At 41.6% G+C, this 13,131-nt stretch overlaps 1 protein-coding gene across 1 annotated transcript in view; it reads right to left on the reverse strand.

The window, feature by feature from the left end:
• tiprl (TIP41, TOR signaling pathway regulator-like (S. cerevisiae)) overlaps positions 1-12,867 on the reverse strand; it is a 41,923-nt gene extending 29,056 nt beyond the window's left edge. The window contains exons 1-2 of the mRNA XM_030101548.1: positions 12,734-12,867; positions 6,377-6,504 (exon numbers count right to left, since the gene is read on the reverse strand). Of these exons, the coding sequence (XP_029957408.1) occupies positions 6,377-6,501 (125 nt within the window). The 5' untranslated portion in view covers positions 6,502-6,504; positions 12,734-12,867. The remainder of the gene's footprint in view (positions 1-6,376; positions 6,505-12,733) is intronic.
• Positions 12,868-13,131: the final 264 nt, after the last annotated feature.

The following is a 13,131-nucleotide window of genomic DNA, read 5'->3' on the forward strand; positions in this document are numbered from 1 at the left end:
CCACGAGATCGAGACGACACGGGGGGGGGGGGGGGGGGGGGGGGGCGCGTTACTCACATGCAGCATCTGAGCGGCACAGAGCAGTGCTCACATGGAAGTTGAGGCGCCCCCTGTACAGCCACGGCGCCCCCCCTGTACACTGCCCCCTATGCGGCCGCCTGGTTCACCTATCCTCATTCAAACCGCGGCACACAGACGACGCATGACTGCATTTGCACTTCATGCCACTAGGTGTGCTGTTTGCATGTTCAACCTTATTTCACACAGACACCACAGAGGAAGAAGGCTGCAGGCTGCAGGCTCTCTGCATGTTGTTAGAAAAAGAGTGTGAGCCGGCAAGACGTGGTCAAATGTTCATTGATGCGATGCAGCGTTTTTTCAATAAAAGAGAAGAACTGAACGATCGTTTCCGCACATTTTCTTGACGTCGTATCAATTAAACTGGATCACAAGTAGTTTGTGGACACAAAAGACCAAGATTCCTTGCGGATAGAACATGTGCAGAACAGTATTTCATGTCCCTTTCGACCGGGTTTTTAAATATGAATATGAGCATATTCAGGGTTTTGCACGTGTTTATATGGCTGTGCACCAAGTAATGTGTTATTCCGTCAATATTCCAGTTAATAAAGAGTTTTTGCCTTTATATGAACGTACTCAATCTCACGGCATTTCGATCTCGCGAGATCTCGTCCCATCCCTAATAACTACTAATAATACTGGGCATGGATGACGACACTGACAGTTGATGATAATAATACTAACATTTATTACCAACGTGTGTAAACAGCAAAATAACGTTAGATGATTAAAAATGTATAACTTAAAAAAAAATGCTAATAGGCATGGATGATACAGTTGATGATAACACAAAAGTTTATTACACCCATTTGTTATATTTTATACAGTGTATATAAGTTTATCTTAAAGGGGCACAGCGCAGTTTTAAATGTTAAATTTTCAATTATTCACACCCACACACGTTTTCACCTTTGCCTGATGGGCAGCAAGAGCTATTTTTGCAAGATCACAGCCGCTCCTATTGTCCAGTGCAGGGCGCTGAAGGCACAGCAATATGAGTAATTCGGGTACGAATCGCTCTGAGCCTGACGTAATGCGCCTCCCGCTGGCCTGGTAATCCTTAGGTTTCGTTTTGTCCACCATTACTCCGCCAGACGCTTAGCAGCAACAACTGAGCAGCACTGAGGCTGGAGCTTCCAGAAAGTAAGAACAGACCGGCTTCCAGCACTGCCACAGCTCCAGCACAGACCCACCAGGCAGGAGAAACTTACATTTTACTGGAGCGCTGCTAAAAGAGCGAGGAAGGAGTTCCCCTCTTCTGTGCACGTACATGGGCACAAGCCACAGACACGAGCTTTTCACTAAGCTACAGTTACGCCTGAGGCCTGCAGGGGTCGGTGTTTCGCATAAAACGAGCAAACTGCGCTGTGCTCCTTTAAATGAATAAGTTAGATTTAAAAGTTAATAAAATACAAAATAAATTATTTAAATAGTAAAAGATTTAAATAGTAAAAATCAACTACATTCATTATTGTAAGTTAAATCAAAGGTAATCTAAGCATGGACTATTCATTTTTTAATTCATTTTTTCTAATTAACTTTTAGGAAAAGGCTGGTGCTGTATCTGCTGTCACTGCCCAACCCTCTATTGGAGAGGCATTTGCAAAGTGTGCTACCTATGCTCCCTCCTCTAAACAAGCCCAAGATCTGAACAAAGCTGTGGCCTTCTTTATGTCAAAGCACATGATGCCGTTTCAGATTGTGGAAAAACCTGGCTTCCTCAATCTCATGAAAAGGGCAGTTCCACAGTACAAGGTTCAAAGCAGAACCTACTTTTCTGAAAAGGAAATACCGGACCTGTACAAGGAGGTACGAGCAAGTGTGGAGAAGCAGCTGGCAGAGGGTGTGTGGTTTGGATTGACAACAGTTTTTTTTTTATTGTTTTTGTCTCGAAACTGCCGCGGCAGTGGCCTTTCTATATTTGACACACATGCGCAGTCGTGTCAGCCACAACGACACAAGACTGGTGTCATGGCTACCCGGCAGCAGTGGAGCTCCAAAGTGTGGGAGCATGAAAAGAAAACCTCAGAGAAAAGTGTGCAATGCAGCATCAGCAGGACAGAACCGGCCTTCCACGGCAGCACAACTGCGATGCATGAGCAGCCGAAACGGAAGCACGTCGTGGCTCGTGACAACGATGATTGACCGTCGTCTCGGTAAGCTAATAATATTAGCATAGAGGGCTAACTTGCTATTGACTCATAGCTGTCAATGCTAACATTAGCTGTCACGATTTGATTCATTTACTACCTTTAGCACATATTTCATGTTTTCTGTAACGCTCTAACAGTGATGTGTTTTAATAAGAAGTGACGTCGCGCTGATGTTTTCTACCATTATGTTTCAAAGCTTCACCCCATCGGAGCGGATTTTCTCAGCAGCAGAACATCTGCTCCCAGAAGAGAGCAGCCTGTCTCCAACATGTAGAAATGCTGACTGTCCTGGCTGTGAACCAGAGCCCTGTGTAGTTTGGGATTATGTAGAGTCAGAGTGGAATAAAGTTGTATACAGTTGAGCACTGAACAAAAAATGCACTTTTGTTTTAAGTCAGTGAGATGAAAACTTCAATAATTCCGCAGTTACAGGAGCCCACCTCATTGTTGCTCTGCTTGATGCTAAACACAAATTAAGGAATACAAAATTAACATGGAGGATTTATTTTTGTGTTGTTTAGGCAAGTGCCTTTTCCTTATTTTACTCAAGTATTAGCACTTTATGGTACACAGTTAAACAAGTGTTTGTTGCATATTTCAATAAAGGTTTAATGAACTATCATCTGAATTGTCTTTATTTTTAGTTACTATATACCTTAAACACTTAAAGCTGAAATCTAACTGTGCCTATATAAGAGCAGCTTCATGGTGGTGCGATAAACTGCTTTACTTTAATTTATATATGATGCGATTAGTCGACTAATCGAAAAAATAATCGGTGATTAGTCGACTACCAAAATAATCGTTTGTGGCAGCCCTACTTTACAGTTCAGTACCTGACCACCGACTGGCAACTCAACTCTCACTGTCTGGAGACATGTAATTTCCAGGTGACCACAAAGCGGAACACATCTGTGAGATGATGGAAAACATGCTCTCAGATTGGAAGATAAAAAAAGAGAGTCTGTCAACAGATAATGCCAGTAAGATGAAGAAAGCCTTTGAAGATTTCCCATGTGTCTGGTTTTCTTGTTTCAGCCACAATCTAAACCTGGCAATTTCCAAAGTCGTCAAGATGACCAAGGTGGAATCTGCTACCAGAGCATGCCGACATGCAGTGCAAGGGTTTTCTTGAAGCTGGAAACGGAAATGAGACCTTAGAAAGAGGCAGATGGAATTAAATCCTGATGAGCCTCCACTTGCACTCATTCATGACGTGGTCACCAGACAGGGTTCCACATGTGAAATAATTTCCTGGTTCTTGCAGTTGCAGCAGGCCGTCTGTGGGGTGCTAGCAGGAGACCGAAACACATGGAATCTCATGCCTAAAGACAGAGACATCACTGTCCTGGAGGATGTAAGCCAGCTCCTTTGCCTGCTCCATGATTTCACAGATGCCTTGGCCTCTGAGAAAGAGGTCACACTTTCTGCCCTGCAACCAGTCTTTGAGTACATCAACAGTGAGATACTTGAAGATCGAGATGGAGACAGTAATCTGGCCAAACAAATGGAACGGGTCATCAGAGAAGACCTGCTGGAGCAGCTATGATATACAGCTGAAATGAAGAATGTGCTGAACATAGCAAGTCTTCTGGATCCCAGGTATAAGGCAACCTTTGTTGATGATGTAGAAGCTACAGTCAAGGCATGTAGTGATAAAGCAATGGCACTTGCAACAGAAGAACTTCCAGGCACAGAACAGTCACCACAGCAGCAGCACAAAGGCCCTCCTCTTCTTCCTCCTCCACCTCCAACAAGAGGAAAGAGAAGAGCCTGTCTGGACTGTTACAGAGATTCACCACCGCAAAGAAGATCAGATTAGGGCTGGGAAGAGCAACGGGAGGAGCAACACCATCAAATCAAGAAAAATTTATGAGATAAAACTGTACTTGTCCCTCCCTCAATCATTGCCGAGGCTGACCCACTGGCTTGGTGGTAGGAACATGTGGAAGAAATGCCAATGATTTCAAAAGTGGCCAGAAAGTACCTTTGTGTTCCAGCTACCAGCGTGCCTTCGGAAAGGGTGTTCAGTGCATGAGGCCATATCCTGTGTCCTAACCGGTCAAAACTGACCACTGATAATGTGAACATGCTCACATTTCTACACTATAATTTGACCTAAAAGTACTGTAAATCGTCATTTGACCCTGATGTACAGAGGTTCTGCTGTTTGTTTTTCACAAGGGAAATACATATCTAATATGTTGTTTATTTTTATTCATTTCACTGTTAAGTGTATTATTTATGTTTCAAAAGGCAGCTTTATTGTTATTTCACTTTTAAGTGAATTATTTGTTTCAAAAGGCAGCTACTTTATAATTTATTATTCAGTTATTTATTTTCATTTCGTAATTCAAAACGAAAGCCCACCATCTAGTCGGCCTGTTTTATTATAGTTTGTCCAGCAGCCCTTGAGTCTGTTCTGTTCAAAATAAACACAGTGAGTGCTGCCATGAACAAACAATGTGGGGGAAAAACAATAAAACACATGTTCAAAGAATGTTGTGATTTTGTATGTCTAATAATATAGACTCTCCAGAAAAACACGATCATGCAATCGCATGAATTCACGCACAAATCACCCTTTTGCCGCTGATTATGCGGGGGCCACATATTTTCCAAAAGGACGCACAATCCACGCAAAAATCTCACATTCACCATGAAAAAAAAGAGAAATGGTCTCGCTTGATGTCACAATTTCTGCGTTAATTATGCGACGCCCGGTCCGACGTCATCACTTTGCACATTCTCCACAAAGTGACTCAAGGCACTCAAAGAACGTTTGAAAAAACAATGAAGAAACAAAATCTGTCTCATTCGCCACCTAATATTTCAGCCGAAGGCTGAGCTAACCAGTGCCCCCGTGTACTACATGAAAGCGGGGATAAACTTTTTTGCACCCCGTGCAATTTGGTTTTGGAGCACAAGAGAAAGTCCAGCGTGTTGCAACACTTCGCCACCGCAACGCATACCAAGAGGCTTGCTGAAGGGATAAAAAGCTCTAACCAACTCACCTTACCTGAGGCAGCAACCTCCAAAACCCTTTCCAAGGCAATGAGAAATGAGGTAACAATTTAAGCTAAATAACGAACTAATATAAAATTGAATGTGACGGAGGTGTGTGTGTGTAACCTACATATCTGGCATCTTTTTGTATAGTACACAACTATTAGCATCCTTCACAACTGTCCGCAATTTTACCGCATAAAATGGCATAAAATCCTGCATATTTATTTGCATAATCAAGCATTTTAGCTCGCAAAATCTGGGATTGAAGTACGCATAATCAAGAAGTTTTGCTCGCATTTTTTCTGGAGGGGCTATTAATAATAATAACAACCATAAAACCGTGTTTTCTTCTCAGACTATAATCGTACACCAAAATCTGAAACCGTTGCACCCCTAGTAGAGAGACAGGCCATGTTCAACATCTAAAATGGTTTCTGTCTGATTTTCTCAGAGATAGTTCATTAAATGTATATTTTGAGCATGACATTCAAATAATAAACAACTATCAATTAGGCAGCTTCTATAACTCACCTGAGTTGAAATATTTTTTTTTCTTGAATTGGTGTTCACTTACATTATTAAGGCAGCAATTGAACTTGCTCTTTTAAGTTAAACCACCCTAATCCTTTTGACAGTGTAGCATCAGGTGTGTTGAAGCAAGGACAGAGCTAAAACACAAAGACAGGAGACCTTCCAAGACCAAGATTTGAGATACCAATATACTACCAAAGACTGAGTGAGAATCAAAACCACTGTCAAAAACTGAGACTGAACTAAAAGGTCTGTACATTGCAGACACACTGCCACACCAGGAATCTGGATCACACCGGCAATAAGTCTAGAGGCTGATGATTGTCATTCATGGGAAAGTTCACCTGGAAGCAACATGTGATATCACATGACAAAATATTTCTTCAGACAGATGTACATTTGAATTAGTAGTTTAGTTTTATGACTATATTAATATTATGCTTATTCACTGTTTTTATTTTTACCAACCATTGTGACATCTTGAAGCCTTTGAGGCAGCTGTTGTTGTGATACTGGGCTATACAAAAATACATTGATTGATTGACTAAAAATGATGAACCTTCATGAAGATTAACAGGGGTAAACATGCAGAAATATCTCACCGTTCAATGTCTTTTGATTTCATGATGTGATTTTTGGCTGCAGTCACTCTCCATGGTCCAAAAGTGAAGTCTTGGTTACTGCTCTTGAAGCCATGGGACATCATCATGGACAAGGAGGCCAACATCAACTACAACACAGATCAAAACAATTCAAGAACACTGAATCATTGATTTCTTTTTTCAGTTACTTCAACGCATAACACAAAAAGCTTTCTTTTTTTCTATTGTGTTAACAGTCAGTCTTGGGACAGTTCACCTTCATTAGGAACTAGTTCAAAGTTCAGTTCAAGTCACTCAAAATGAACTAGTTCAGTTCATCGTTCATTATTCCAGATTCTGAACTAGAGGTTCAGGGTTCCCAAAATGAACTATTTCGTTCTTTTTTTAAGTTCTTTTTTAATGTTGATGTAAGCTCTGATTTTTTTGTTATCCAAATGTGTACAAAACAAAACAAAAAATGTTTAATCTGTTAAAGCTAGGGTAGACGATGTTGAAGAGCCTGCAAGATTTGAAAGTGGCACACCTCAAGCCATCCCCCCGAAGCTCCTCCTACTCCAATCAGTGCTTGGCCCAACGCCACACCCTCACCAACAAGACTGCGCATCTCAACTAATGTTTTCAATGGGACCCCGCTCCAAGCCTAGGGTGACCATACGTCCTCTTTTACCCGGACATGTCCACTTTTTACGTCCTGTCCGGGGCGTCCGGGCGGGTTTTTTAAATTCAAGGAGATGTCCGGGGTTCATGTTTCTCATAGCACATAAACGTAGGGTGCTTTCACACCTACTAGTCCGCTAGAGTGGTTCGGTTTAGACATAAATTATTCATAAATGTTGCAGCTGTCAACGAGTTCGGTTCGCATTCATACCACTTGTTTTTGCAGATGAACTATCCACTGTGACCCTCCTGCCCCTTGGTGGCGCTGTTCACACAATAGTGTGTTTTGGGAGACGGAAGTGAACCCTGATTGGCCAGCATGTGTGACGTGATGCGCCGCGCGGCTTGCTACGGAAGCCTCCGCCGACCAAAAAGCCTTCTCCACAACAGAGCGGACAGGACCGAGGCCGGTCAACGTTCACACCAGCAGCGGACCGCACCGAGACCGCACCGGGACCGCACCGAGACCGCACCGGGACCGCACCGGGACCGCACCGGGACCGCACCGAGACCGCACCGGGACCGCACCGGGACCGCACCGAGACCGCACCGGGACCGCACCGGGACCGCACCGGGACCGCACCGAGACCGCACCGGGACCGCACCGAGACCGCACCGGGACCGCACCGGGACCGCACCGAGACCGCCTCCTCCAGGAGGTCTCAGTACAGTTCTTTGTCCCGGACCAAAACTAACTGGTCCGCTTTCACACCAGCGCATATGAACCGAACCTGCAGGAGTTGGGGACTCCAGTCCGCTTCAAGCGGACCACATGCTGCAGGTGTGAAAGCAGCCGTAAACTGACCAGCGCTTTGCACACAGTACTATGGTACTTTGTTGCACGACGTCATTACCGAGAGGCGTCTTGTGAGCCGATGTGCGACACACACACACACACACACACACACACACACACACACAAACACACACACACACACACACACACACACACACACACACACACACACAGACGGAGCAGAGCAGATGGGACTGTCAGACAGCAGAGCACGGCATCTGATTGGTTTCTTAAGAGCGGTCCGAGCCTTACGATTGGTCGGAGTTTTTACTGTCCTTTGACCGCTACGGTTGTCAGATTTTTTTCCGCACCTTTTTCCGTCCACATAATGTATTGACTTCTCCCAGGGGGCAAGGAGCATTTCACTCAGTATGACAAGAAGTGCTTTTGGACAACATCGCCTACCCGAGCTTTAATGCTGTATTTTAATCCCATTTTATGCTATAGGGACTCAGTACCATACTACAATAGTATTTTCATTTTAAAACCATACTACTAATAAGAGTGCAAAATGTTTAATGTTCCCATAATTATAGTGCAAAACATTTGAACATTTTTCACAATTTACAACTCACTCAGACTTGGCTCAAAATTGAAATAGTGCAAAAGTAACAAAATGTAAGGCTCCCTAGATTAAGGTAGTAACTATAGCTGCCATTGTCTGTGTAAAAAATAGACGTTTCTTTAAAATATAATAATAATAATGCATTGGTTTTATATAGCGCTTTTCAGGACACTCAAAGACGCTTTACATTGCATTCTTCATTCTCTCCATACTGGGTGGTGGTAAGCTACTATTGTAGCCACAGCTGCCCTGGGGGGGGCAGACTGACGGAAGCGAGCCATCGGCCCCTCCGACCACCACCAACCATTCACTCTCACAACTTTCATACTAGGCAAGGTGGGTGAAGTGTCTTGCCCAAGGACACGACGACAGTTTTACGCCTGCGGGAGCGGGGATCGAACCGCCAACCTTCCGGTTATAAGACGACCTGCTCGTATGATATGAGGTATATAAGAACATAAAATTGACAATATACTTCAACACTCAAAAGTAGCTGCCATGTTTTTGCCATGGGTATCCAACATTTCCACCTAAAATGCAAAATAATGAACATGAACTTTTTTTGTTTTTTTTTTTAATTACAACTCACTCAGCTCAAAGTTCAAAGTGGAAATAGTGCAAAATTAACAAAAAAGGTAAGTCTCTCTATATTAGAGTAGTAACTTATAGTCTTATAGTCTTAAGTCCAGAAAATGAAGTTGACATAATACTGCAATACTCAAAAGTTGCTGCCATGCTTTTGCCATGGGTATCCATTTCCCCCTAAAGTGCAAAATTAAGAAAAAAGCTTCTTACAAAAAGAGTAATGTATGTGAAAGTATGTAAATGAAAATTTATGTAAAATGTTCATAATTGTATGGTCAAGTGTTTGTCCAGGCTGTCTTCCTGCAGGTCCTCCGGTCCTCCCTCAGTTGTCTGCTTTGTCTGCCGCTGCCTTCTGGCTGCAACTTTTGTTACTTTTTCCCTGTGATAACAAAAACACAGATATTGCTTTTGTTTTTTTTGCACTTTGCATCTGCAGTGTACCATACTTCTATTTTAGAGATGTGTGCTATGCACACTCAAAACAATTATACTATATTATACTTAAAAAAAAAAACATCAACAATAACAGTCTCATGTCAAACTTGCTCAAACAAACTACTAAACTACTACTCATTTCAGAACAAAAATAAATATTTATGTCCTAAATACAATCTTATACCTTCCGATGTTTTGGTTGGCATTCAAGACGAGCTGCTTTTCAAAGTTGCTGTCCCCCAGCCGGTTTTTCCTGGGCCTGAATGACAGAAAAAAATAAGGAAAAATGTGTTTATTTTTTTATGATGACAATATTATTGTAAACTTGATATTGATAACACATCTTGAATATACAGCACAATCACATTTATCTTTACCTGAATATTTGACCACCGATGCTGAAGAGCCTCTCCACCGGCGCACTTGAGGGCAGGGCTGTGTTGTATTTGATGAAGAGTCGTTCTAGCTTGGGATACAGCTTGTACTCATGAAATCCCTCTGTGGTTGGCGCATCGAGGAAGGAGTCCACTTCTGTTTGCTTTATAGATATGTGGCGTTTGAGGTTAGCTGCCGACGTAGCCGATGTCCGGACTTGTTTTTTCAATCCCGGGGGACACAGTCTACAGTGGTAGGTTAGGTTTCTACCATCCGTGTCAGTACTCACTTTCGTGTAGAACTCTTTCAAATAACCAAATGGGTCACCATCTGAGCGAAAGTCTGAGCTTGTGCTGGCTTCTTCGTCCTCCATTCCACCTGTTATATCCTTCCCTCCACAGTCCAAGCTCCGCGCCAAAAGAGTGCATGGCGAGGAATGATGACGTTGCGGCAAGTGGTTGCCAGATTTATACTTTTTCCACAAAATATTTTACATAATCGTAATTTGTTTTTTAATGTTTGAGCGGAGTTTTGTCAACAAGGTTTGCAATTTGGCAAGAACAAAATATGAACTACAAAAGAGTGCTGTTCAATAAATGCCAGAATGACCGCGTTCCCAATTTTCCGTTCATTATGAAAAAATGAACGAGCCGTTCACGTTCACCCGAAATATTAATGACTTCATGAATGATGTTCTTTGAACACGTTCGGGTACAACACTGTTAACAGTGACTATGGTTATCCCATAAACCAGGGCTCCTCTACTCCAGGCCTCGTGGGCTGCAGTCCTTTTATTAAGTCTCTCCAATAATGAGCCTCTTATTACAATCAGGTGTGCTGCAGCGGGAGAGACAAAAAACATGCAAGACTGGAGTTAAGTAGCCCTGCTATAAAATACTATTCAATTCTGTCATACTTTCTTTTAATTTTTTTTTACTTCTTTCACTTTGAAACCATGAACTGTTTCTATTGAATTAATGGAAAATAACGTTTTACATTAAATTGTAATCTTTTAAGATCCACATGTAGCTTTAGAAGACAGGTTAAAAACTCAAAAATTTAAATCCTCAATGTAAGTTATTTATTTTAAACATATTTATGACTTGAACTCAAGAGGAAATAATACAATAGAAAATAGGGTGAATATTTTGCAACATTGTTCTACACAGAAAAAACAAACAAAACAAATTGACAAAATAACAAATTGGTAAAAAAAAAATTAAAGAAAAACTCATTTGTTCCATACGTAAAAGATGAAATCTGCTGGAAAGCCTTGCGCTGAACACACATTTTAACACTTTAATTTTTTTTCCCCATTGTTTAGACAATCTCAGTGATTTCTGCAAAAGACTGCACATACACTACCTGTCCAAGTATGTAATGTACTATTTGAGAAGCAGCATAAACTACAAGCATTGGAAAGTTGTTTCATAACTGATATTTCAAACAGTCTGACATGAAATGTTAACAGATGCTCATTTTGTTATTTTGATATTTGTAATTTCCATGTGTCTATTAACTTTTAATTTGTGTACTCAATGATTTGAATCAATGCACAAATTACCCCATATGATTAAAGGTCGAAGGGTTTGAACTTATAAGTTCAAACCCCAAAACACTTTGGTGGACACGTTATAATCCACACATTCACTACGCTGTGGAACACCAACAAATAATATTATAGCGTTACGACACTTAAGCAAATACTGGGAACTACTTTTTCTTTTTGAAATCACTACGCCCAGACGCCATGTTTAGTAAGTAGTTCCGTCTGAGCAATCTTCACATAAACAACTCAATCTGGTAATTTTGCATTAATATTTCACAGCGTAGTGAATGTGTGGATTATAACGTGTCCACCAAAGTGTTTTGGGGTTGTTGGATTGTGTATTTGATGAATTTGACGAGGGGAACCAAAAAATACCATCCACCTTCATTGTGTCCATCATGTAAACCTTCCCCGACTCACAGCTGAATAAACAACAGCTCGCCCTCACAAAAAAATTAAGTATGCTGTTCAAAATGATGAAGGAATTGCACTAAATGGGCCAATTTGCCAAAAATGTTGAAGTATCGCTTTAAGACTGCTGGGGGACCTACACTGAACACTCTCTCTCTCTACCTCCCTCCAGCATCCCCCTTCCTGATCCATCTACAGAGAGTGGATCAATACTGAGTTGAATCAGAGGATCAATTTGTCTGTCCTCTCCTTTTTTCGTTCTATCCCCTCACCTCAACTGCACAAGCAGAAAGGCTCCAGCTCTGAGCCTGGTTCTGCAGTATTTCTTCCTTTTTAAAAGGGGGTTTTCGAAAACCATTGGATTTGAAAACCATTTGATACTTGTAATTTCTTCTTCTTCTTCTACATACTTCTAATGACACATGCTTGGATACTTTTATTGCAAACCCGGAAAAACAGAGCAACAAGTAGAAATGCACATTTTTATACATGCCTACATGTTCTACATGTTCTCACATAGTTATTCATAACAAAACTCTTTCCATGGGCCATGGCTGACTCAGCGGAGATCTTGCCAAGCTGCAGTGAAGACTGCATTTACGAGCGTGTTACAATAAAGATGATTATCATTCCGTAACACACTGTGCAAAAGCTGGATCTCGTAAAATACGTTAATCAGAACATAATTTATTTACATTAATTTGTCCAAAAAGACTTGAAGAGGGACTTTTTTTTGTACATTGATCTGACAACAGAAAACTCCTCGTCTCTTTAATATAGGAGATCTTGCCGGCAAAATAAGGCATGCAGAGGCGTATTTTGAGTACATTGCACATTCCACGTGTGAAATGATAATATTTTTCACTCTGAGCTGTGATTCCTGACTCGAAACATTACAAAGGACTATCAATTATCACTAAATCCACGGAACTGGTGAAGGAAAAACCCGCAAATAAAAATATTCAGACAAAACTCCACACATACCCTGATGATGCAGGTCCGCCGTTTCCTGCACGTCGGTGAAAAGTGTCCGTCAGGGACAGAATCAAACGTTGGTTCCACTTCATTGCATCTAAATTGCGAACATTACTTTGATATACATTGCAAATATACTTTGCTGGAAGCAAACGTCTCCAAACAGCTTCAATTCCTAAGAAGACAGACACAAGGAAAAGTTTATGTCGACACCTCAAATATGATTATATCCAGAAGCAGCGTCCTGGCACGAGAGAGCGACGGTGTCCAACTAAAACAAAAAAAAAAAAAAAAAAAGGGGGGGGGGGGGACGCTTTGGTGTCCGGGGCGGACAATGTACCTTTTGTTAGTTTGATTTTCTGTTAAATTGACATAATCAGTTTGCATAAAACGGGTCTTTTTCTCGC

This window comes from Salarias fasciatus, chromosome 10 (assembly GCF_902148845.1).
Source record: "Salarias fasciatus chromosome 10, fSalaFa1.1, whole genome shotgun sequence".
Lineage (NCBI taxonomy): Eukaryota > Metazoa > Chordata > Actinopteri > Blenniiformes > Blenniidae > Salarias > Salarias fasciatus.